The 27,654-nt window shown below is 42.0% G+C and overlaps 1 protein-coding gene across 3 annotated transcripts; it reads right to left on the reverse strand.

Moving 5' to 3' along the window:
* Window positions 1–26,773, reverse strand: PTP4A2 (protein tyrosine phosphatase 4A2). 3 transcript variants are annotated; one of them, XM_053398979.1, is made up of 6 exons: window positions 26,752–26,773; window positions 12,027–12,683; window positions 9,677–9,769; window positions 5,473–5,603; window positions 4,333–4,407; window positions 1–2,365 (listed from the first exon to the last, which is right to left on the reverse strand). In XM_053398979.1, the coding sequence occupies exons 2-6, from the start codon at window positions 12,120–12,122 to the stop codon at window positions 2,257–2,259; spliced, it is 504 nt and encodes a 167-aa protein (XP_053254954.1). In that variant the 5' UTR covers window positions 12,123–12,683; window positions 26,752–26,773; the 3' UTR covers window positions 1–2,256. The 3 variants fall into 3 exon arrangements, with proteins under 3 accessions (XP_053254954.1, XP_053254953.1, XP_053254952.1); XM_053398978.1 differs by lacking the exon at window positions 26,752–26,773 and adding an exon at window positions 26,500–26,520; XM_053398977.1 differs by lacking the exon at window positions 26,752–26,773 and adding an exon at window positions 26,126–26,388.
* Window positions 26,774–27,654: the final 881 nt, after the last annotated feature.

A 27,654-nucleotide genomic window follows, 5' to 3' on the forward strand; every position in this document is an offset into this window, starting at 1 on the left:
GACTTTATACAGTAAGAACTTTATTGCACTGTGTTCCAAGTGCTGAACCAGAAATGTTTGTGCCTGTTGAGCCCGACTCACAATGAAGCTCTAGCATTTCTACTCTATGACAGAACGTGCATCCCTGTGCGCTTAACCGCCCCACCTTCTCAGTTCTGTTAAGGTTGCAATACAAGCTAATATACTGTAATACATCGATGTGAAATTAAAAGGGGGAGAAACAAAACTATACATAGGAAAAACTAAAGTAATCCACTTGTTCTACAAGTCTGGGGCTGTTTTATATTTGGCTACAACATCTTAAGTTGTAGCAATTTTTAAAGCAAAAAACTCTTACATGTGTTGTAGAAGTGAGACTAGTTACAAGGACAATTTGTGCCTTTATGTGCATGAGGGCAAAATGGGACAGAAGATGAGGAGGAAAATTCAACAACCTGTTCTTTTCCACATTTCTCAACCTATAATCATTGTTCCAGATAAGCACTCTTTTTTTAACGCACAGTCCATGGTACTATGATCACTTGCATGTTTTAAATATAATGCCAACACCCACCCCAAATATATGCCATATTTTAAAGGAAAGATGGCATTTGTGGCCAACAGTTTCAGACTTAAGTCTATTAAGCCACCCACAAATTAAACTGATTGGCATAGTACCCTCACAATTAGATTGATTTAAGTCTGTATGGAGCTTTAAAGACTGTGATCCACTTTCTGCACTCAAAATGTTTAAAGGGAATGTTAAGTGACCAGATGCACCGCAGAAATAGTGCCCTGTTTATAAGGTCTGTAAGGCCTTGTCTATACCCACTGAAAGAGCTGCTGAGAGTGACTTACCAAAGCCTTTGACACTGTGCAAGAGACTAAATTGAAAGCTAATTCATAATTTTGAGTAGCCAAACAAATTTTAAAATAGAAGAAAGGGACATGGGTTCTGTTGGCACTGCAACTGTGGACCCAGCTTAGCGAAAGCAATTTCCTAGAGAGGTCACCTAAAGCTGGCTAAGCACAAGCAATGCTCTTCTGCCCTTCTGACCAAAATTCAGGACACATTCTCCGTACTTATTACACTCTGAATACAGCATATGCCTATGAGGCATTGGTTGTGTGCAACCAGCAAGGCTCCCTTAAGAACCTGATGAAAAGTCAGAAACAAGGCAATCAGTGGTTACAGTAAACTATACATGAGCCCAGTCTGGAAAAATACAGGCATTGAGAACTCAAGATCAAGAGATGCCAATGGGCACCAAAGCCCTATTAGAACTAGACTTCATTCAAGTTTATTTCTTTCAGAGAGGCGAGGCTCATTCAGACAAGCAGCACACAGCCTTCCCATCCAGACTTTATAACAGGAGTTGTTTTAACCTTAATCAAACACACATGCCTATTCTCTTCCTATGCTGTGTCAGTTTTTCTGCCTAAATGGCAGGAAGCTAACGTCCAAATTATTTAGAGAAATCTATTTGCAGCCAAATGGTGGGCAACATTTCAGCACAGAGGATCCCATCTGAAATATCTGCCTTAATGCGTGTGATTTGGACATTCACACATCACTCTGTTAGAGGGATCAGATCCTCAGTTACAGAGTCCCAAGGGTTACAAAGTAGGCCATCCTTCATTTCAAATGACTGTTTACATGTTAACTGTATGATAACTGAAAATGTTCAGTTAAGAAAAGGACTTTCACCCATTGTGATAGGTTTACCAAAAGCAACTCTCCCCAAATGCCTGTCAGCTGCAAACACAATGTACAGCACTTCTTGGAACACCCACTTGGGATTAAGGCTGCCAACCACATACTAGCTATACAGGCGCTCCTTAAATTCTGTCTGCCGTCTTTCACCAGTAAGAGGAATAACTAGTACAAAACTAAAAAATAAATTTGGGCTAGGACCTAAGTGAGGGATGCTGTCCTGCTCCAATGGTTTCTGCACAGTCTGATACTCTGGTTTTCCTTGAGACATAGAATTCATTTTATTAATTTATCTCTCTCCAAAAAGTTAAAAATACAGAAGGTTCAAATAATGCTCGTCTCTTGGCAGATGTTCAGACTGCAACATGAGAAGACAATCCTTCACTGAAATGTTTACTTTTAATTTTATTTTTTATCACAATCATCATCATTGGGACAAAGGCAGAGGAGCACCCACTCCACTACGGTAAATATGTCGTTCAACTCCAGAATTACATTTCCAGGTTCCACGAGTCCAAAAAGACAGCCATGATAGCGTCAAGACTTCATGGAGGGCCTCCCCCTTACTGCATAATGCAGTGGCCGTTGGCATCTCTGAAGCGTAATCGCATCTTCGGTCGGTATTTCTCAAGGTAGAGCAGTTGTTTAGAATTGAAAGCTCCCCTCCTCTTCCTGAAACAGAAGCACATCCAAGACATTAGATCTCAAGCACAAACACTAAATGCATTTCTCCAGTTGGAGGCAGCAATACCAGTTGCTCTGGTGCTTGAATTCTGCTTGCTGGTTTCCGACAGGCAACTGTTGAGTCACTGTGAGAGTAGGATCCTGGCATCATCCAGCAAGTTTGTCTGACATTCTTAATAGACCTGCACAGACCTCCAGGCCTGCACAGCTCACACCTAACTTCCTATATGGTACCTCTGCTTCATTTCAAGCTTGGCAGAAGCCAAGAGAAAGAAAACATGAGGTGCATATGCAGATGAAACTGGATCTATAAAGTATCATTAAGACTGCAAGCTCTGATCAGTTTAATAGGTTGATCAACAAAAGCTTTAGTTAATTAAGACAGAGTTATTACATTACTGTCACTCTTTCTTTTCTGCAACGTTAGCCTTAAACCACAAAGGAAAAGCTCACTGCAGCTCCTCCCCATGCTAGTGTCAGTCTTTGGAAAATGCGTTAAACACTGGCAGGGAGGTCCACAAACTTGCTTGCCATACACAGGTGCATTTTTCATTCTGATGAGATCCTCCCAGACCCTATATTGAGCCTTAAGGAACTCATATGGCCCCAGACTTATTGTGTTACCCGGTGGGGTTGGAAAGATAGGGCTCCTACACCATCAAGGTAACCCAAGAACCCAGTCTAAATAGTGACAGCCAAATTCTAATCTGTCAGGAAAAATAATAAATTCAGGTTCAAAATCCTACTCAGTTTATGAAACTCATTATGTGACTTTGGGTCATTCACCAGTGTCAGACATAATAAATCTATCATTTGTTGAGATGAGAACACACTCCAGTGTACCTTAGGCTCATGCACTCCCCTTCTTCCTCCTTTCAGCACAAACAAATATTATTAAAGTGTCCATTACAGTGGTACCTCTGGATGCAAACAGGAACTGTTCTGGAGCCCTGTTCGCATCCTGAGCAGAACGCAACCCGTGTCTGCGGGTCACGACTCGCCGCTTCTGCGCATGTGCGTGATGTCATTTTGAGCGTCTGCGCATGCACGAGCTGCAAAACCCGGAAGTAACCCATTCCGTTACTTCAGGGTTGCCACGGAGCGCAACCTGAAAACGCTCATCCTGAAGCGACTTTAACCCGAGGTATGACTGTATAAATATCCTGGTTTAATTAATTATGGTTTGCACAACTCAATTTGCCTTAACTGGACAAAACAGGGGACTGCAATTTAAATACACAAGCCGAAGCTTTAACTTTAGCATGACTCCCAATACGACCTTTCAGCCCAGCCTGCCTCACACAGGATAAAATGGGGTGGGGAGATCATGTGCACTGCTCTGGTCTTGTTGGAGGAAAGGTAGGGTAAGAATGCAATAATCAGTAAACACAGGCCGTACTGACATGCTTATCTCTGCTCTGAGGTGAACTCATCAGACTACAGTTCATGTGGAGCAAAGTGTCTCATTAAAATAAATAAAGAAAAGCATGATGTGCCTAAGAGCCGTCTGCCTCTTATTTTAAAAGCAGAAGGAGGGGGCTCCATTACCTGCTAGCCCCCGCCCCCCAATTCTGGATTCCTTTGGAATGACTGACTTCTACTAGCTGGGTTGTAGCAAAAATGCCTAAGATCAGCAGTGCCAGCCAAGACAGGCTACATTTATTCTGTATTCCAAAAGGTCAGTTTCCCAATAAAGAAAACGGGGGGGGGGGGAGCAGTTCTGTAGCTTGCTTGCTCTTAAGTGAATGTTATATCCAAGTGGCCCAAGTCACAAGCCTAGCTAATTCTGTCTAATCACCACCCAGAAGGAGGGACTGTGCCTAGGCCTCAAACATTTTTGTATGTCACAAGCTCAGCAATGCTATGAGGAAGCAGCAGCTGCTAACCAACCTTGTGACAGAAGATTGCTCAATGCAAAGAATGCTATAGAAAGTGAGAAGAGAGGCAACACTTACTGTCTTATAAACTGCACAGCGTCCTCATACTTCATTCCACATTCAATGAGTGCTAGGGCAACCAGAACTGGGGCTCTGGAAGGAGAAGAGAAATCAATACAAATTTAAACTAGGTCCAGTAAACCTCTCAAAAATAGATCCAATTAGTGCAGCCATGGGCCCAAGACTGCTTTTCACTCGCTCGCTCGCTCTCTCTCAGCTACAGAACAATATTGGCCTGCTTTGTTTAATGCTGCGTGCAGTATGAAATCGATAGCTTCATGGGTGCCCAATATAGGACAGCAACACTGTTTGCACATTTCAGTTAAAAAGTTTATCAACTATAATTGAGACTAGATGGGCGATGCATCTTAAAGAAAAGTACTTGCCACCTGCAGTTTTTAAAAAATACTTTAAAATATTTATTTTAAAGTTTTTCCAATTAATCAAGGGAATATTTAAGGTCAAAATGTTTTGATAAACTGATCCATTGACCAAATGTTAACAATCCTGCTGGCATGTGGCACAAAGTAGCTCAGGGCAGCAGTTCCTGGCACTCCAATTTTAGCAAGTGCATTGTTTCACAATATTGATTATGTTGAGGAATGCAACTGCAATTAAGAAGGGAGTGCCAGCAGCTATCATAAGCAACTTAAAAATGACTGGTCACTGGAGAGGTCAAATCATCAAGAGCTACAGCACGCACCAGCAGATTACAATTCTTACCTCGTGCAAAAGCATGATTGCAAGGGAAGGAACTATCTACCCATTTACTACTTTGCAGCTGTCCTAGTTGTGGGCAGCTTGCTTCAAGAGTGCCTAAGCCAAACTTAGTGATTTAAAAGGTCTCCTCTTAAAAACCCAAGGGCCTATTCTTCTTCATGGTGTAAAAAACTTAAAATTTAATTGCAGTGCTTTACAATGGAGCATGGGGTTGGTGTTAGATGAGAACTATCCCTGTTGATTTAGGAATCTTGAAAAAACGGCTGGGGAGGAGGACAGCAGTATTTGAAACCAATGAGTCAGCATCCTAGCAGACAACCAAATGTGTCTCAATATACTGGTGGGTTTGTTGTGCTACAGACCTCAAATCACAGACTTAACTGCAAGAAACAGGAAATCCTGAAATCAACCTCTCCAATCAGAGAACAGGAAGTTTACCTTCCAAGCCCTGCAACACAGTGTACAGCAACGCAGCAGCCAGGTTCCTCACGAAATTTTGTTTTCAAAAGGTTAAGCCAGTCATCCACGATTTCACTTGGAGGTGGTGCTCCATCATCAAATGGCCAGTCCTTTGGAAGAAGGAGACAGAACATGTTACTTCCTCTCAGTATTCAAAGCATGGTGGAATGCCACCCCACTTCTTTTCAGAAGACCCGTAACCATCCCATTTCTTGGGCAGATGCAACTTAAGTCTGCCTGAATCATTGCACCTTCCTTTTCTCCCTCCCACTCTGGGCACTGCTACCACTAAATTGTTGTACCTGCAACCTGTATTTATTGGATTTTAATTGACTTTCCACGTGTTGTGTCTGAATTTTTAAACAAAGAGTGATATAAATCTGTTTTACATTAAACAAAACAAATTTGGCAACTAATTATACCACTTTGGCAATAACAAGAGAAAAAAGCATACTCTCACTTTCATGTGTGTGACAGCAATACCTTGAATACTGAATATGATATCTGGGAGGGCTATCAGTTGTAAGAGTTTATGGTCTGCATTTTATTGTGGCATCAATACACTGTTTTGATGCTAATTTGGTTCATATAGTATATTTTAAAAAATATTTTATTTATAGCACCTTTAATGTGTACAGCACTTTCCAAAAACAGTGGACACTCGGGTTGCGAACGTGATCTGTGTGGGAGGTACGTTTGCAACCTGCAGCACCGCATTTGCGCAGGTCGCGATTCGGCACTTCTGTGCATGCGTGAGTGCCGAAACCCGGATGTAACCCGTTTCGGTACTTCCGGGTTAGGCGCGGTGCACAACCCGAAAACATGCAACGTGAAGCATCTGTAACCCAAGGTATGACTGTACATGAGGAAAGATTCCTGCCTCAAGAAGCTTATAATCTTAAATTCAACACGGGTAAATCAAACACATGGAAGGGGAGGCAGGGATAAACATGGAAGCAATATGCAGTTGTTTCAGTTGCACATGTTTAGGCTGGGTTACAGTACAATGTTGAAATTAAAGGCTGTGCCAAAAGCTTCAAGGAAAAGGTGAGCTTTTAGGAGTGATTTGATGATCATAAGGTAGGACACCTCTAGGAGGTAGTTCCAAACAGTACAGGGCAGTAAGGAGAAAAGGCTGGTATCTTTTGAGGGACAGGAGACAATGTTCACATGGCTCAGGGTGAGGGAGTTTTATTGTTTTAGCCATAACAAAATATTTAATTATGTTATCTGTTTAAGTGCAGTGTAAGTTAAGGAACATGACTGGCAGCCCCCTCTTCTCAAGGATTCCTATGAAAAAACATTATTGGATATTATGTTTATGAAGGACAATTGCCCAGAATTATAATGCTATTATTAATTATTATTATTATTATATATTATTATTACTGCTCCTTCCTCTCTCTTCGTATCCCACTTTTCTTGCTTTGATTTCTTCTCTTACTTTTTTATAGTTGCCATTATTGCTTTTGCTTTATTAGAAAATGGAAACCAAAACTTCAAAAGTGTATTTTCACGATTTGGAGGGAAGGGGAAGAACGCCACCCTACAAAGGTGTTCTGAGAAGAAGGGGCAGAGACAGAATGGATAGAATCCTCTTAGAAAACAGGAAACTTAAGAGGTGGCAGGCTTGGAGGAGCCAAGGCCATAGACAAAAGATATGACCCCCAAATAGGGCAGAAAGATAAAACATGTCTTCCTTTGAGCACCCTGAGGAAAGATCCATTGAGAGCTGAAAGGAAAGAGCAAATCCTTCATTGTATCTCTTCTGCTGAGATGCCTGCTCACCCGAACACCACGTTATCAGCATGAAACTGTCAGCCACTGATCACAGTTCCCAGAATAGACCTCAAGCACCACAATAAGACTACCAATGCTGAGACTGCAAAGCCTGGGGTTTTTCACAGGTTAACAGCTAAACAAGGCTTCCACTGCAGCAGCTTATCAGGCCAGATGCCAGCACCAGGGGGACTTCCAATGGGCAGATGAAAGGAAGTACAAGAACTGGCATTCAGTGGTGGAATCACTCAAATGAAAAGTTCCCCCTAGCAGACATTCAGTAAAATTTGATTAAGCATGGCCTCATCCAGGAAAGCACTGAGTGCTTCTTTTAACAAGCCAAGTGGCGCTGAGGAAATTCCACAGCTCAAAAGATCAACCCTTTAGATTAACAAGCCCTAAAAGAGTCTAGAAGCATAGACGCTGCCATTCATTGCTACTGGGAGTAATATTTATATTGTACTACATTTGCTTCATGTTTATTTGCCTTCACAACAAGCCTGTGAAGCTGGCCCCAATTATCCTAATTTTACATATGAGGGAACTGATGGTGAGCCAGAAGGATTTGCCAAAGGCCACACAACGAGTCTCCTAGATCGAACTTCAGCTTGTTCAACCAAATCATTCAGCTTATACTCTGCTCTCAGCTTGTTATCGCTCAGCACCTAATGACAGCAGACATGCATTTTGGGCCAATCCTGATCTCACAGCAGCCTCAGGAAAGTCTACTGTTTTTTCAAAAGTACACCTGCTTTTCTGCAGGCACTGTATTGCAGAAACATTTTCAGAAGATAATTCAACCTTGTCTTTCCTAAGCCATGTCTGCTGTTTAGACAAGCTATTTTTAAAATCAGACACATGAACCTGTGAAGTGTCAGCAGCTGGCATGGAACAATGTCAGCATTATCCACCCCACCTCCCTTGCCTTTTCCTGCATTAAATGTATTGAACACTACCAGTTCAATCAGCTTATGTCTAATTCTGATGACCTATTACCATGTGTTAGGGTAGAATAAGCAATTGCTTTGTGTGTCCCATCTCCTAAGCATCTCTACAAGTAAAGTCTGGACAAACATTTTATATTTGCAACCATCCTTTGAGGTAGTGTAGCTATCCCTCAGCCAAACCTATCTCACAGGATGGTTGTGACACAATTGTTGGGAGACTAGAACATCTTGGTGGACAGCTTGATTTTTTATTTCCATTTTCTTCTAACAGTTTTTTCAGGTTTTGCTGGCAAATTAAGAGCCCAGAGGTAAGTCAAGGCATTGGAAAGATCTGGGCAGAGTTCCTTATCCTGTGGAACTGGTTTAGAGATAGTCTGCTCAGAATGGACTGAACTACTGCTGGAGGCAGTGGAGGCAAGGGTGGGGAATGAGGTATACATAGCAAGCTGCTTGTTGCAATTGCTCAGATCAAGGACACCATATGTGGCCATTCTTCTGTCACACTAGAGAAAACAAGGGCAAGAGGAAGGGCTGGCCTACAGTCACAAGATGATGCTGTTGACCTCCAGGAGAGAATAGTCTGAGTATCAGGCAACATAGATCTCTCTCATCACTACCTTTTCATGCTACAGCAGAGATTATTTTCCAGGCATTGCTTGACACAAGAGATGATCTTGGCTGTGACTTCTGGAGAACCTGCTCCCTTGCAGGCCTTTGCCACCTGGCCTGAGAGGGTAGGGCCCTGACCAACTCCAGCTACAAAAGCTGAGGCAGATGAACAGAATCTTGGGTTGGGGTATTGTTTAGGGGGGTGGTTGTTGGTGGATTCTGTTGCTGTTATTATTGTCCTAATTGTTTAAAGAATGCTAAAATGTTTTCAACCGCTTTTTAACATGTGTTTTTAAATTTGGGTTTGTTGATGACACAATTGTTCCTGAATGCCCCCTCCTGCTTTGTGGAGCCCACTTGGCTCCCTGTTATACTCCATAGCTTAAGTCAAGGAAACAAGCTGGGAGGTGGCTCGAATGCGAGTGGAAGAAAACTCTGGTCAAATGCAATCAAATACTGGTGAGGGCTCATCATCAAGCCTACCTAGTGACAGTGAAGGCAGCAAAGAAGACTTACTTTGCTGCCTCTGTAGTTCCCCCAGCCCTGAACTACTGCAATTTACACACATACACACACTCACTTTCTCCCAGGACAAAATCTTTTTCCAGCCAAGAAAACATAGTGCTGTGCCGTAGCTCTCACCTTCTCATGCACACACACTTGTTCCTCGCTTTAAAGCTGAAGGCGGATGGGTATCAGTGACCCAGAATCCATGCCCAAGTGTTGCACAGTTCCACAGCTGCAGGCTAGCCCAGACAGTGCTATCTCACTAAGAAGCAAGACCACTAGGCAGTTCAAAAAACCATTTTCTGCTGAATCATAATTCCCTCTCAGAACTTTATACTCACCAGAACTTGAATTCCTTCTTTTTCAACTGGTGCTTTATCATAGGTAGCATCACAGACACGCACCAAGGTTGTCACTCCATACTTCTTCAGCTCCTTTTATAAAAAAACAAAGTCAAATCAACTTTTCATACCAAGTGAAAAAATACCTTTGCTTCCAGAGGCATGCAAAGCTGTATGAATAACTGATGACAGGTGACAGCCTGGGGCAGCCTTCCAAGGAAAACTATCTCTTCCTTGAATTACTGCTGCACATACTTCAACTGTCCAGAAACAGCAGGGTGTAAAGGAGGATAAGCAGAAAGGAGGACCTGCCAATGGAAGGATCCACAAAGAAGCAATGGGTGTGACAGACTGAGAAGTCAATGAGCGAGCGTCTTCTCTTAAAACAGCTGGAACTACAGAGCTCTTAAAAGCTTTGTTAGCTGCACAAAGCCTGTTCCTTTCTCCTTCATTATTTAATTTGCAACTGGTTAAGTTTAAGTGTGCAAATTTTGGATAGACTCTTTAGGTTAATGTAATTGACTTTGCATTGCACACTATTGCAACAGTGTTTATTGTTAATATTTGTTACCATGGTTGTTATCTGTATATTTTGAAAATCTTTGAATAATAGTATTTATTTCAAAAAGTTTAAATCTGCAGCACAAAATCATCTAAAACATAATCTAAAGCCTAGTAGGTGATATCCAACATTAATCATACTAGGTTGTATCCACCAAGCTCTGCTCAGAGTAAATCCACAGAAATTAATGGACCCAAGTTAGTCATGACCCTTGGTTTAAGTGTGCTCACCCCAAGTAAGACTTAGCTGGATACCATCCCATTTGTTTAAGAAGCACCCTTGTCCTTAAATTGGAAGCGAGTTATTCAAAACAAGAGAGAGAACATATGGTAGCATAAAAGAAAACACATTTAACATTTTACAAGCTAGAAGAGAGGTAAGTACTGAAAAGTATTGCTTGTAAAGTGGCCTAAACAAGAAAAAGGAACACAAAGGCAAAGTGGAACAGCAAAGTTAGCACCCCAATCTTCTTTAAACGGAAGCATGTGGTTGTCTGGGTTACGTAGCCTCAGACATTTCTGGTCTAAAGGACAGCCTTGTTTTCTGGCTTCCTGGAAATGCATCACAAGTATAAATTCTAAGGCACACAAACACAACTCTGGTTTAGTTGCAAAACGTGAAAAAAAACAAGCTGAACTTCAAAATCCCTTAATTTACTTTTAACATACATTCTACCCACAATACACAATGAGAGCAAAATTCCCCAGTTGTGACAACACCCTGAAGAACTCTCAGATGATTAGCCACCCCGAATTTATTAGTGTCTGAATGATTCCTCAATTAAGTCTCACTGATTAATTCCAGTATCTGGTGTAGAGGCTAACACAGGATGAATGAAAAGAGAGAGGAGGACACTTTGTAGGTCAATTTAGTAATTGCAGTCTTGTGCCTTCTAGGGCTGGATGGTGTATCAATACATTTTCCAAAATCAGTTTGAAGTCCACATCATGGTAACGGTTTCATAATATTCAACATGGTGATATTCTGAGAATCACAGTGTTTGTGTGTGTGCTATGTAAACAATCATGAAAGACCATGAAGCCGGTCATCGCTTCTCTCATGATTCCTGCTAACCCTGTTGCTCTGTTGACTGAGGTAACAAAGTTACAGACATGGCGTATCAATGGCCGAACTATCCCTGGACTAGGTGTGAACACTGTATTTATATTCTGGCCTTTCCTGCTTTCATATTTCATATTTCATGTGTTAACTTGTTTCAACCCACATACTGTTGTGGGCTCCAGGCAAGGGGGTCTGCTTGAAGAGTGCCTTTTCTTGGGGGTTAACCCTACAGGAAGAGAGGTGAAGGGGGAGAAAGACTAGCAAGCAGCCCTAGTGCATGGGGATTCCAGAAATAAATAGGCCATGCAAGATATGAGTCACTGCAGCTTTACACTCCAGAAATCCTGGGACTGCGGGTTTTGGATAAGAGTTCTAGAGAATTTCTCTACTAGGCCTTACTTTAGTCCCACATTAATCAAGAACTTACTTTAGAACTCACCCAGCAATTTCTATGTCTGTGTATTGCCAGGGGGAAGTTTGGAAATATTGGGCAAGTTACCTTTTAGCTATCATCTGTTGGAATCTGGTCTCAAGAACTGCAGGGTACAGTTGTCTACCATTACTGGTCTTTCCACTGAAGAGTCCTTGATAAGCTTCCCACCTCCACTAGGCTTCCCGGAAGAAAATTTGAAAACCACTCATCTAGGTAGACTACTACATTGGCCTGCATCTTTTGTGCACTCTTTGGCTGCCTGTTCAAACATACAATACAGATAGCCTCCTTACCTCTGTGAATTTGTTGAGGGTTGCATTGGTTGGGTTGTGGGTAATTAGGAAGCGCATACTCTCATAAGTAATCTCCACTGGAGCGGGACGGTTCATAGTGGCAGGAGGAGTGATGGGGCCCCAAAAAAAATCAAACCTTGCAACGTTTCACAGCAGAAAACATTTAAAAAATCACTAAAGGGTCTGGGGATAGATCAGAGCTTTCCTTGTTAAGTTCTTTAAGATGATTCTTCACTTCAAGAAAAGCAGGTTTGCTTAAAACGTGCTGCACTTCAACTTCAGCCTCAATTACTACAGGCGGTTCTCCTCAAGACTCTGCCCTACTACATGCACAAAATAGGCAGCCTTTATTACATTTAGGCACTGGTGAGGCACAAAGAAAATTTAAGGGCAGATCTTCTTTCCACTTGTGTTTGGCCAAGCTTTGCTTCTCTAGTGTCACCAAGAGGAAAAGGTGTCCAATGTGCAGAAAATATCCCCATATATTTGAGGCTTATGTCTTGGTGTCTGGAGTCTTCAAGGCAAAGTTTCGTTATGGCACGTAGGACCCTGGCCCCCAGCTCACTTGTCAGCCAGGGTGCTGTGCTGGGCCCGGCAGAAATCTGCCCTGACGCTCAGAATCGCCATAAATGTGTGACGTGGATTCGAATGGAAAACCTAAGAGAGGGGGAAATATTCATGTTTAGAGACAGCTGTGCACAGATTATATGTACAGAAGCATCAAAACACCTACAGCATTAAGATTTCAAATGGCAAACAAGTATCTGAAATTGCTTTAGTCATAGAGTGAACAATATATATTAACGAAGTGAAACAACATTTCTGTGATCTGTATGCTCATTCCGATTAATCAAGGCCAGCGCTCATATTACTATCTGATCCTTATGCCTTGTCTGTGATTGCAATCCTAGGGTTTCCGAATCACACACAGCACTATTTCCCCTGCATGCAGATTCAAGCAATTATCACAACTTAGTTTGAACTAGTCCTTAAGTATGGCAAATATGACCCTTAATACATATCAAGAAACAAATGCTATCCATAAAAATCTTTTACCTTTCATAAACTGCTTGTGGAAGATTCAGTTTCAACTCAAACATGTGAGCTGAAAGTTTCATTAAGTGCTCTGTTTGCCTCAACCACATGCACACAAGTTGTGCCAAAAGGAACTTGAAAGCCAAGAGCAGTCCAGTTCACATTTTCACAAGGCAAATTGTTCCGTGACGCACAGTATAAAACAAATACCAGGAAATTCTAACCTGCTCACTTCAGTGTTGATCCTTACCAAGGTTATGACGTATATCAGCTAAGACAATGCACCAAGGAAAGGATTTTATGTAGCCTGGTTACATATTCCCGTTAAACATTCAAACAGTATCCTCCTCCACAATATTCTGCATGGTTAATACAGATGAGTTTTGTCCTGGAAAGGGCTACCAAGCATCAGCATCCACATCAAATTACAAAATTTATTACATGTGAAAATTACTGTATGTGCTCAGAACATGGGAATTCCAAATAAAAATTTCAGAAAGGCTGAAAGCAAGCCTAATCTCATGTTCACCTGTTGCAGAAACAGAATTGTGTGGGTCTTTCACTTCTAACCTTAAAGAATGACTGGTTTTCAATGCTGAAAGGAAGATTTCCAACAAGCAGCTCCAATACAAGAAACCCATGCTGTATGATGGAGGCTGCATATGTATACGCATCTTTCTGTCTCAAAGCCTACTTCCAAGGCAGGGAGTGAGGCAGAGTCCCACACTCAGAGTCCATATTATTTAGAAGCTGCTTAGTAGTTTAAAAATCTCTTAAGTGGTATACAACCTAAAACAATACACATAATTAAAACAAAAATATAGCATAAAACCAGTAAATCATTAGTGCAAAAGCATATAAAAACAGAGTTCAAGCTTTTAAGCCGGGGAACAAATCACAGACAGTCCATCACCCTACAAAGTCTCAATGCTACCAGGTCCTGAAGTTGTACAGAGACATATAGCCTGCACTGTAGTAGGAAAACTTTCTAATTTAAAGGGTATGGAATGCAAAGCATCTATTTGTCAATTTAGCACTGGGGATTCAATTATGTAAACTTGATTCAAGAGGGAAGGAATTAGTATAACTGCTGCTGTTCACAGAAGACACTGAAGCCTGCATATAAACATGCTTGCTGTGGTTCTCTTCTGTAGTCTCCATGGGGATGAAATTTCTCATGGGTAGCAACCAAGCCTAGACTATGCACCTACTCTTCAGTTTCCTCAGCTGTGCCTTTCCAACATATGACAGCAAAAAATTCACCTGTGGAATGCTGAGCAAGATGTTCAGCAAAAATGAATGCAAATCCACCTGCAACTGTGTCAACAACTATCAGAAAAACTTAAATTTCGTTAGTTGTAATACTTTTATTTAATTTTTACATGAGACTTTATCAGGTATCATGGTCCAACTACTACAGAACTCTTACAAGTTAGGTAAGGAAAAGAACACAAAGGTAGAAACATTTTAAGAAATTGAGTGTGGGCTATCTAGAGGCACAGATTTAACATGAAAAAATGTATTGTTCAAACCAGACTTTTAGAGGAATTTGCAAAGGTTACTATATTTTAGTAAACTGTCTACTAACACATACAAATAAAAAAACCACTTTTTGTGGGGGGAGTGAGGAATCTCAAACTTTAGAAAATGGAATTTGAAAAAAATCAAATGTTCCATAATTACAGGTTGTTTTTTAAAAAAAAGTATACATAGATGGATGTTCACAGGAGTATACAAAAAGGTCAGTGCCACAAACACAGTAACTTCATTACTGGCTCCCTTTCACAGATCCTATCTGATCAAAACCAGTGTGACGCGGCAGCTAAAAAAGCCAATGCAATTCTGGGCTGCATCAATAGGAGTATAGCATCTAGATCAAGGGAAGTAATAGTGTCACTGTATTCTGCTCTGGTCAGACCTCACCTGGAGTACTGTGTCCAGTTCTGGGCACCACAGTTCAAGAAGGACACTGACAAACTGGAACGTGTCCAGAGGAGGGCAACCAAAATGGTCAAAGGCCTGGAAACGATGCCTTATGAGGAACGGCTAAGGGAGCTGGGCATGTTTAGCCTGGAGAAGAGGAGGTTAAGGGGTGATATGATAGCCATGTTCAAATATATAAAAGGATGTCACATAGAGGAGGGAGAAAGGTTGTTTTCTGCTGCTCCAGAGAAGCGGACACGGAGCAATGGATCCAAACTACAAGAAAAAAGATTCCACCTAAACATTAGGAAGAACTTCCTGACAGTAAGAGCTGTTGGACAGTGGAATTTGCTGCCAAGGAGTGTGGTGGAGTCTCCTTCTTTGGAGGTCTTTAAGCAGAGGCTTCACAACCATATGTCAGGAGTGCTCTGATGGTGTTTCCTGCTTGGCAGGGGGTTGGACTCGATGGCCCTTGTGGTCTCTTCCAACTCTATGATTCTATGATTCTATTCTATGAAAACCTTTTTTGGCTCAAATTGTCACCAATTTACTCTTCACAGTTTTGTCTAATGGACATTCAGTTCTCAACTCTTCCCTTCCACTTTCAAACTAAGCTTGTGTTTGCTAGAATTGAGGCCAGAAGGTGTTTTCACTGGCAGAGCTCAGTCCACAAACTTGTGAAGTAAAGGTGTTTCTAAGAAGTAATCAATTGTCTTTTTATTCCTTGGCTTGACAGATGGTCATTCATGGTTTATGAGGCTGAGTGTGTGGCATTTATTTGAAGGCTTCTTATTACATTGTAACTAGGGAACTCTGATTTAGTATCTGATAACAAACTAGAAAAATAAGCCAGGATTCCTGATTTGTTAACATATATTAAGCCAGAGTTGCACATTTCAAACACAACAGGGTACTCTGGCTCAATACAAGCTAGCATCTTTGCACCAAAGCCAGCATGAGAAGGGAGGGGTGCTCAGCCCTGACCTTTGTTCCATCAACCATGGTTTATGAAGCCTTAAATAACAGCCCAAACCAGGCCATTGAGTAACTATGAGCTAGCCCTCAAATAGATTTCACATGGCAGAAGCAAAAATAACAGCCAGCTAGAGTTATTTCACACCTTACCGTCTGACGGCCTTAAGGAAAGGAAAATGTACACAGAAAGAGGTAGAATCTCCTTCCAAAAACAAAGACTATAGTCACACAATACAGACAAATCTACTGACTGAGGTTCTGCCTTCATTTACTGGATCTTGATCAATGCTAAGATGATAAAAACAGCAGAGCTTTGCAAAACAAAGGTGGCTTCTGGTCCAGATGTACTAGGTCTAAGAACTGACCAAAATCCAATCAATACAGCATGAAGCATGTCCAAAAGTTTGTTTGCAAATCTGGGGCTCTGGGTTAACAACTGGTCTCCAGGGGAGGGGGCAGTTTCTAGTCACCAGTGGTGACTAGGCAACATGTTACCAAGTAGAAGAATTCTACATTATGTACTCAAAAGCAGCAGGGCAAATCACAGAAAAGATTCTCCCAGTTGCCATGTGTGCCTTTATTCACTGTTCATATAATTTTAATAAAGTACAATTTAAAAAATTAACTCAGATAACAGTGGGCCACTGGCATGCCCTTAGTCACTCCTTTGCAGGTTCTTAATTGCCTCCATTAAGTGATGCTCCAAAACAAGACAACATTTTAGTTAAGTTGTCAGGGGCAAGGACAGAGGTGTGCTCAATCACCTAACTGAGGTCTAGTCTTCCCCGCACCACCACCACCTGTGTGAGTGGAGCTCTGGAATATTAACTGGATTCAACTGTGAAATCTTCTCCTACAGAATGCTACACTTGAATCTTAGCATTATCACTACTTCAAAACCATCACTAGACCTGCAGCTACAGAATATGGAAACAAGTGTGCCAATTAAGGAGAAGAACAAAAGCTGTTGGGAGCTTGGCCCCTCTTCTCTTCCAGCTAGAATAAACAGGTACCAAAGAACTTTTGATGTTTTGTGTAATACTTAGAGGAAGAGATCCATTTTTATTTCCTTTTTAACAATGAAAAAACCAGTAGTTTTGTGTAAAGTCATACAAAACTGAATGGAGAGGATACTGGTAAGTCGCTTACATCAAGGGAAAGTTACCAGATCTTCTTCCTTATTTCTGCACTCCAGGCAAAGCTCTCCCAAATAAATGGGAATTTACTCCCAAGGTCTAGCTATTAAGCAAGCGATTGCACAACTGAAAATCTGTATGTGGGTATCAACTCCCTGGCAATGAAGGTTTTAAGAGCAACATAGTTCCTGCTGACAAAGTGTTCCTAGACTACCATCCTGGATTATCAAGCCAACTTTAAGAGCAAGAGGTCTTACAAAGGTATTCATCCAGAAAAAAATATTTGCAGCTGCTTAAGAGCATCTCAAGTTAATTCTCTTTCCTGCCAAAACCACAGAACGTCTTAAAGTGACATAAAATAATCCACATATGCTTGTCAAGTCAAATTGTTAATTCTACCCACTTATTAAAAATCAAAACCTCTTGATACTCAAGTGTAAGGTAACAACTACTTAACATCCAGCTATTATATACATGCCCAAACCTTACTTCAGGAATATATCAGAAAAGTCTCAAAATTAACTCAACATCTTAATTTGTCCACCAATTAAAACTGACCATGATAAATTAACTAATGCTTTAACTTATTGTCCTACTGATGAAACTGAAGGGAACTAGCAACCCTACCACAGTCTCCCAAGGATAAAGAGAGATTTATTTTGCTTTATTATCCCAAAGACCCCAAGGCAAGTTACAAATCTGGGTTCAGCCCTACTACTGAATTCTAGGACTAAGCGAGAGAATAAGAAGTTTGTTTGATTGTGAGGTGGGTGAGAATATATTTAGAAAGAGGCTATAAAAGCATGATTGAACAGAACCAGAAGTGAATTTTGTGGGAAAGGACCAGGTTGCACATTATACGGTGTGGGGTGTTTAATTTTTAAGGAGAAAATGGTGCTAGATCTCTGGCCTATGCAAATAACCTATAGTTCAGAGTCGGGAAAATGTGTTATCAACATGCACAAAGGCACGTTCTGCGGAGTCCAGTATTCTGTCTAGGAACGCAAAGCAGATTCCAGATTTCATCCCTATTGTGCCCTAGAAGAAATGAAGCCTAAAACAGGGCTTTACTCTTTGCAGATTGGTTTGTACACAATAAATTTATGTGCACATGAGAGCCTTTTGCTGCCTGAGAAGTAGCAATTAAAGAACAGCATGTAGTGAAGTAAATGGCAAATGATAATATAGGCCCAAAAGAAGGTATCGCACACCATTTCAGAACAACTAGAGTTCTGTAACACTAACAAGCAGAGCGGGGGTGAACACAAGGAAGTTTTGTAATCTGTGATTTAGGGAACCCAGAGAAGCTTGGGAAGGGACCTAAATAATTTTTACACACTGACTGAAACTTTATATAAACGTGGCCTGGCAGGCCATTAGTCTCATCTCATGAGATAGCAGAGTCCGAGATAAAGCAACCTGCCAACAGCCTGGCACTGGGCTTATAGCTGTCCAGGAGAGATTAACCAGGATCACTACAATGGCATCTAGCTGACCCATAAACTTTTAAAAGTAACAAATTCATCTGTACTAGATGCCTACATTTCTGATTTACCCAACTTTTAGTTCAGTTTCCTACTGCAAACAGAACTAGTCCAAAAATACTCCCTGCCTTTGAAGACCCCCTTGCAGCTTGCATTTCAGCTTGTTGCCTTCAGGACTGAGGCCATAAGACGGACTGCACCAGCTGTACCTTTCCAGGACTGCAAGAGACATACTTTGGAAAAGGTTATTTGGATCACCTTTCAACATAGCATAGCACAACAACATAGTACAAAGCAAAACCTGCTAATTTGTCAGACATTCATCAGAGATTACCCTCCGGTATAGGCAAGCAACCTCTTGTAAGATTAGCTTATCTGAACTCATTTTACTTCTAGCTGAATTCCACACTTGATTATTTTTCATATGCTTAGAATGAACTGCCATGAAGAGTAGTGTAAAAATTGCTTTCTCAAAGCAGCAAAAATTATTTGAGGGACAAATCTCCAAAAGTTCCTTGTTTCTTAAAACTTAACTTGTAATAGCACAGAAATAAGAGAACAGGTTTTGGAATGTTGTTAGATATAATTTTACCATGATCAAATACTGTCACATCTCAGCAAGCCAATAATAAATACACGCCAGAGTCTGCCAAGATTCTGAACAGCAGCCAGCTTTTCAACAGTTTCATGGTGCTGGTTAACATGGACAGAGGTGCCTGCTCTTTGTCCATTCATGCAACCATGCACTTCCTCCTCCGAAGTTCTTTTATATGCCTTATACTGTATAATGCAATTTGCTCACATTTGGGAACAAATTTATCTTTTCTCTGTTCTTCTCTACAGAGGTCCAACAACTTCCTGCCCTTTGTGTGGACATGGGTCGCAAAGCTGCAGGCCTATGCCCTTGAGAAACTCAACTAACACTGCCTATTAATTTCAATGTAATTTTGTGGTTTGATGTAATCATGAACAACTTCCATTTCTACTTTTCTAACAGTGCACTCTCTAGAAATCTGCTACCCAAATACTACCCAAATCTTAACAAAGAAGCCCTTTTGCAATAACTTAACAAAAGCTACTGTTAGTTGCTTGGTCATCTTTAACATTATTGTACAGTGCTTTTCCTCTAGAAAAAAGGGTGCTGGTACTCACCATGAAGTTGTTACAGTAAGTGCCACACTTTTAAACAGGGCTTTTATTCTAAGGGAAAAGGTGCCAGCAGTGCGTACCATTGAGTACCCCCAGAAAAAGTACCATTCTTGTTCATTCCCTTTTACAACCTCGGAAGCAAAGCAGCCTAAAACATACATATGCTCATTTTGGTGCCAGTGCTTAAAATTGTTCTACACAAAATATATTTATAGTTTTTTCATAGAACTGCAAGCTTTAATGTGGTCAATCCAAGATGCAAAAACCTAATCCTGGTGCTGCACAGAGGGTTTAAGGATTAACAGTCTGAAAGCAATTACAAAAAATATATAATTGAAAAAATTATATAATTGCTGAAAATGGAAAGCAATGTTGTCACAAATGACCAGATACAAATAAATGTTTTCCAGCTGTGGCTAGATCTGCCTGAAATTTCCAGGCAGTGCTATCAAATTTCTAGAGGTTTTGATAACCAAGTGCCCTGAATTTTTCAAGTTTCCAGGCCCAGAGAGAGAGAGAGATGTCTGTATACAAAACACACACACATTAAGCACAGCCTTGTCTTTAACCATTCGCTTGGCCAACATTGGTGCTTTCCTTCAACAGATTTGACTGGCAAAGCTGAGCAGTCTTTCTGCTTTACCACCATGATTGGTTCCCATACTGACTACAGAGGAAGTGAAGCTGACCAGGCTAGCAAGAGCAACACTCTTCCATGCTTCACCTGCCTAGAAGGAATGTCAGTTACTTTTATAAATAAAAAACAGGGGAGTGAAACAAAAACTGACAGGCTATTGAAAGCTTAGTAACAAGGGCATGTGAGCCCATTATCCTAGATGAGTTCTTGGACAAACATTTCATTCCCAACTGCTACCAAGTTCATCAATGGAACTAAGTAGATATCCACAGTAGATAGAGAAGAGGAGGATGTGCACAAGAACATATTCTACTGCAAACTCACCATCTCACCTTAAATTTCCTATCCCTCAGTCACTGTGCCCACTTCCTTCCCATTACAGTCAAACCTTGGAACGTTTCGGCTCCCCAACACCAAAAACCTCGAAGTAAATGCTCTGGCTTTCGGACATCGACCATCCAATGCGGCTTCCACTTGAGTACAAGAAGCTCCTGTAACCAATCAGAAGCCGCACCTCGGTTGATGAACATTTTGGAAGCCGAACGGGTTTCCAGAACGTATTACATTCAACAACTGAGGTTTGACTGTACCACAAACGCCTCATTCACCTTTACAAGCCGTATTCTGTGCAAACTCCACAATATTTCTAACAGTCTCAGGTTACTGTCCACTTCAGTCTACCCCTTAAATACTTTTAACGTGAATAATCTAGAGTGACAAAGAAACATTATTTATACTGTATAGACATGCTCTTTCTACATCAGAGTTCACCCCTTTTGGAATCATGGGTACATTTACAAACCTTAGAAACTGTAATGGGCACTATGCACACACCACAGCTTAATCAACTGGCTACAGTAAAATGCTTCTTTCACATTTCAATGGTCCTTTCAGGCACCAGGAAAAGCATCAGTGTCACCTATGTGTGTCCACAGGTGTCATGCTGACAAGCACTATTTTTCTCAGATTCCCTAAAAAGGCCAATTCTGAAGTGGCCTGAGATCCAAATTCTGTTAGTATTTATGAAGTGCCACACTCTCTCTCTCTGATTCAAAGTACTATGTAAATAGCATGCCTTTTGGAGAACTCCAGTATTTATACCAAAGTGACGATGTACAAAATAATTTAGTTACACTTTTTAGGTTAATTGACCAAACTCTCTTACAGACAGAGGCAGAGAGTTGGGAAAATTGGGAAGCACTTGCTGCATTTTTATTTCATAAACTGATTCTGAAATGTGCAGTATTTTCCAGAATTTAAAAATAAGAGAACGCAAATAATTCTCAAAAGTAAATTAAATTTAACATCATTAGAAGATAGCTGATGGATTCCCAATTTTAAGCTTCCAATTATGTGAATGTGTTCCCAGTTACATTTCCAAATGGAGGGTAGAATATGTAGGTGGATAATAGCCAATCTTTCTATAGTCAACATTCAAAGCCTGATGTCAGCTTCTAGCAACTTGATGACCCACCCACAAGCTTCTATGACCTATGTCAACAGCAGTTTTGTTTACCCAAATGACTAATTATTTGATGTCCTCCAGGTCACACGGAAAATTAAGTTAGTGCAATTTATTTTCAAAATGCAAGTTTACTATAAGGAACTTATAGCTGGGAGATCAAACCCAAAATATTATTTTAGTGGATAATATTTTTATAGAATGGTGTTATTTAACATAGTACTATGTTAGACCAGACTGCATCCATTAGTTAGACTAAGTCCATTTATCCTCTGCATTCTGATTATCAGAAATGGCCAGCCAGATACCATAGCACAATCAATATCCACTCTATTAGCCTACAACATCTGGTAGTTAGAGATACTTTAAAGAAAACACACACAGACACACACACACACACACACACACTTTTGCACTTCTGGCTATCACTATCGGTAGTCCCATAAAATTATCTAAATGTGGACACACTATACACTTCTACAGAGCAATTATGTGGATTTAGAAAGAATAAAAGCTTTTTTCTTAAGAATGCAACCCGGTCACTTGTTAAGAAAATAAATTTTCTATTCACTTTAGAAACATAGGAAGCTGTCTTATAGCAAGAAAAACAACTCTTTCATCTAGCTCTATACTGCATTCTGGCTGGCAATAGCTCTCCAGAGTTTCAGGCAAGGTCTTTTCCAGCCCCACCTGGAGATGCCAGAGACTGAACCTGTTACATCTACAGGCCAAACATGTGTTCTAAAACTGAATTATAGTCTGTCCCCTGTCCGTTTAGATTTGTGCTGCTGCCTGATCCCATGTTACTTTAGTTCTGATGTTAAATCCCACAATTTCAGAGGAGCTTCTTACTCCCAAGAAAGCATAGAGGATTACAGTCATCTCCTCGCAATATAAAAATATAAGGAGATGAACAGTAGTGTTGTATGATAACTGAGTATGTTTCCCCCACCATTCTCTTTTTACAAAGAAAAGCAGCTTCTTATAAGTGAGTCAAAAATTCAGTTTTAATAATAATTTTTGCAATTTAAATTCAGATTTAATTTTAGACCAGTGTATATGTAAAATAAAACATTGTAGCTGAAAACTAAATTTGGTAAAATCAGATTTGTTTCACCTAAATTGGTCTTATCATTTTTGTCCACCCTGTTATAAAGCATTTATCAGTAAAGTGTCTTTGTCAAAGACACTTTTTTTTTAGTAAAACTATACCACAATATCATAAAAGATGCAAAAAGAATCAGTACATTATATTTTAATGCTATGGCTAGTGGTTGAAGCAAATAAAGATTCTTCTGATTCTGATGCTAAAGGAAGCAGGAGCCTGAAGAGGTTATTTTTAATTTTAAAAAATTACAAGCAACACTACAATCACATCAGCTCTATTCCTTAATCCCCTCAACAGTTAACTAGTGCAGTGTTCTATGGAAGGACAAAGTTCAAAATGTGGACAGTAAATTGAAAATTATTCACAAAGTGTTAGTGAAAACTGTTTCAATTTAGTCGTATCTAGATGTTCTATAGCTAAACCACGGCATGCTCAAAAGATTCCTCTTCACTACCACAAATAAAATCATCTATTAGTTTGAGACCTCAACTCCCACCTCTTGTAGACTTTCCAACCCCACAGAAGTCTAAGTGAAGATAACATTTCTGCACTTTGAGTCACATAGGGAGGTGCCTTTTTTTCCTTACTACTGCAGTTCTGAGTCACAACCTTCCCTGTTCATTCAACAAGCAGAGAGAATGTTCATACTACAACTTGTGAAAAGTGCTAGTCTGCTCATAGGTACCCAAAATCACACACACAGTTATTTCACATGGGAAAAGTGGTTTGTAACAAACCATGGCCAATGAAACCCAGGGGATGCCAGCAGATTTCAAATGTCAAGGGCTGTCCTGTGCTTGTATATCATACACCCCCCAAGAAACTTATCTCCAGCACAAAGACTCCCCTTTTAATGATTTAACTAGACTATGCTTCCTTACACCATCTTGGTCTTTTATCACCTAACACTTCCTTGTTGTACTCCTTCACTCTAGGTTTGACTACTCAATGCAAGCTCACTTCCCATTTATTTCCCCAGCAACCTCTGCCTCTGTTTCTTTCTTTCAAATCTGCTCCAGGTTTCCTTGACAAACCTCTAAACTATGTGGTGGCATGCGTACTCCAGGCTTTGTCCTGCACTCCATTCCAATATACCACCACCTCTTCCTACACACACTCATTCTTCTCCTTGGTCTTTCAACACAGTCAGTTCCTGTAAATACCTTCCTCAACATCTGTATTTCCAACACAGACCTTCCATAAACCTCCACTTAGTTTCCAAATTATTTCCCCAAGCTATAGGTACATCTTTGCAGCTGCAGCCTTGATGCTCATTTGCATAATCTCTCCTCCTTTCTAGAGACTTGTAGGTCCCCCTGTGAGACATTCTTCAGTACACACCCACTTCCTCCATTCTTCCACAGGTCTGATCCTAAGGCTCAGTTTTATGTTGTTACTCTCTTACTGCTCCTACCTAACCTGCAATTTTCCTTGTAGCATTTCCCCATCATAACATTTACTGATTCCTTGTGGTCTAGCAGCCCCTCCCTCCCCCCCTCCAAATTACAAATCCTTCCTTAAGCCTCCACTTTTTTGTCTAAGTATCCCCCACAACACCATGACCCTTCTTTACCAAGTTTGTATGTATGTTTTTCTGGGCTACTCAAACAAAAAATTATCCCAGTTCGAAAGCACGTCAAAGTGCAAGTAGATAAATAGGTACCACTCCGGCGAGAGGGTAAACGGCGTTTCCGTGCACTGTTCTGGTTCGCCAGAAGCGGCTTAGTCATGCTGGCTGCATGACCTGGAGCTGTACGCCGGCTCCCTCAGCCAATAAAGCAAGACGAGCGTTGCAACCCCAGAGTCGTGCGCAACTGGACCTAACGGTCAGGGGTCCCTTTACCTTTACCTTTCGGTTCCTTGGGGGACTTGTATTACTTCCAAATCCAAAGTTTTTGCTCCTTCAGTTCTCCTCCCTTCACATGTTGCTAAAGCTCTACGCTGTTCCAGTACATTTCCTTTCCATGATGACCACTCTTTTAAAAGTAATCTTTTAAAACAAAGTACTGCCCCTAGGCCAGGCCAGCTTCACCACTCCTCCACAGATCAACAACTTTGCTCATCCTCCTTCACAATGGAGCGATGAAGCTCACTGGGTGTTCTTAGGCCAGTCACTTCAGCCTAACCCACTTCACAGGGTTGTTGTGAGGATGAATTAAGGAAGAGAACCATGCATGCTACTCTGAGCTTCATGGAGAAAAGGTGGGATATAAATGTAAAAATAAATATATAAGAGTAACCGAGAGGTCTGAAAAGACTATTCTTCCCTCCACCAAATCAGGCCTTCTCTTCCCTTTGGCCTACCCCATTTCTGCAAACCTTCCTGTGGTATTCCCATTTTTTCCTCACTACATCCCCTTATAAGCAACCACTCAAAAAAAAAAAAGTTTTACAAACGTCAAGAAGAAATATATGACTATGATGGACATCTCTCTCCCCACACTTGAACAGGCCAGGCCCCTCCTCTAGTTCAGCTTCTCAGACCCAGTCCCAGACATCCCCCCTCTGCCAGCTCCCAGTGTCTGCCTTAGGCTTAACCACTCTCTCCTTCAGACGCAGCTTCCTCCTACTCCAAATTTCAAGCGTGGCCCCATTCACTGCAAGTCGCACAACCACCAGAGGAAGTAGCGTATGAAAATGGCCCTTTCCCAATCCCCATGCCCTTTTAAATTCCGCATCCTCCCCATCTCCTTTCCCTGCCAGCCTGCCTCCCATTCTTCCCCTTGAACCCACTCACCACCACGGAAACCTCCTAACTCGAAAGTCCCAAGGGTGGCTCTCCCTCTCTCACCCACTCTTCACTCAGGAAAATTCACAGCGCCATCAAAAGAAAGATGAAGGGCCTGAAAAGGGCCCTGTGCAGATCCACTGTTGACCCTCAACGCTCACCCCCATAATGTCTTGACCTCCCTCCCACCCTTTCTCCCCCACCCCACCGAGCAGCTCCCCAGTTCGCCACTCCGCCCCCTCCCACTTCCTTCCCCAGGCAGCCCACAAATACCGGGACACCCCCCCAATCGAAGTAAAGGGTCTCAAAGCGGCATTCGCTCCCCGCCCTACGCCCCCCGCCTGTGCGGCCCTCCCCGTCGTGCTTCAGCCTCCCCCCATTCTCCCCCCACCGCGCCTTCATCCACCCCTCCCGCAAAGGCCCCGGCCACCGCCGCCTCCTCGCCGTCGTCCTCTCACCCACCGAGAGCATTGAACGTCCAGGCGCGGAGCAGACCGGGCGCCTCCCACACGGCGCGGGCAGGGAGGGCCCCTCTACCTGCGTCAACGCGCGGAAGCGGGCCAGAGCCGTGGAGGGGGAAGAGGAAGAAGGGAGCGCCGCCGCGTCGTCGTCGTCGTCGCCACCGCCGCGTAATCGAAGCCTCCCAAACCGGACCTGACCGGCAGCCGACGCGACGCGCGATTCCCCCTCAGCCAGCCACACAAGACAGACAGGCGGCCACCCGCCAACCACAAGGCCCGCCGGGAGAAAGGCCCCGCCCGCCGCCCGCGCGCAAGCGCACGAGGCACCTCCCGTCCCCGTCGCGCGCCTTGCCACAATGGTACCGTCCGGCTCACCTCACACCACCCTCCCCCCCTGCACCGCGGCGGGTGATGGTACAGGCTTAGGCGGCGGCGGCGCCGTTCTTCTCCAGCTCCTCTCCCTTCATTTGCGATGGTCTGACGCACAAATGAAGCTGCCCCTCTCTTTGAGAATGGTCCACGCCGCCCCCTTTCAGGAGAATGGATGCGGCGCTCGCAGTTCCCGCCCCGGCGTGACCCAGAGTGGTACGGCCTGCTCGGAAAAGAAAGCGCGCGAGCACTACTCACATCTGCAAGTGTGGCAGTTGGTGTGCTAGACAGTTGCCTTCGCTCGATAATGGACTGGACAAGAGCCAACATACTGAAGCTCAATCCAGATAAGGCTGAGGCCCTGTTAGTGGGTGGTTCCCTAGACCGGATGGCTGAGTGGCTGCCTGCTTTTGATGGCAACTATGTTGCAATTGAAGAAGCTACATAGCTTGGGGTACTTTGGATCCATCACTGTCCAATAGTATTTTATTTAATGTTGCTTTAAATATAATAAAGCCTAAAGACAGGAAAGCCATTTACAACCATAAAAGATAAAAACAAAAATACAAAATGCATAAAATGCTAAGATATAACAATTAATTTAATAAAGAGAAATGCCAGTGTTTAAAGCTGCATGCCAACTGCAAGCAAAAGTGGTCTGCTATTCAGTTTAAACTAGGTGCATATGTACCTAGACTGAGCATGGGAAACTGCTTTATAGGAAGTCAAACCATTGATCCATCTAGCGGTTTTGCCTATATCACAGGCAGCAGCTCTTCAGTTTCAAGCAGGACATCCCCACTCCTACCTGGAGATGCTGGGACCTTTTGCATCCAAAGCAGATGCTCTGCCACTAAGCTCTGATCCTTCTCTGCTTGCCTTTCCAGTAGTGTACTGTTCAAAGAATTCCCCAATGAGAATGAGCGGGTGGTTCTCCCTGCATGCATATAATCTCATTTAAATTTGATGGATTACAACTACAGAAGATTAATTTAATAACTGAGTTTTTAAGTGAAAGTCTTTCAAGTAGTTTGGCAGAAATATACTACACAGTAAAAAAAGGCAGCTTGCCAAAAAGATGATGACTAGAATACTCTTCCTTAATGCATTGATGCATACAGATTTTAATCCACCGTGGTTATCAAACTGTTTAAAAACCAA

This window comes from Podarcis raffonei, chromosome 8 (assembly GCF_027172205.1).
Source record: "Podarcis raffonei isolate rPodRaf1 chromosome 8, rPodRaf1.pri, whole genome shotgun sequence".
NCBI classification, from domain to species: Eukaryota; Metazoa; Chordata; class Lepidosauria; order Squamata; family Lacertidae; genus Podarcis; species Podarcis raffonei.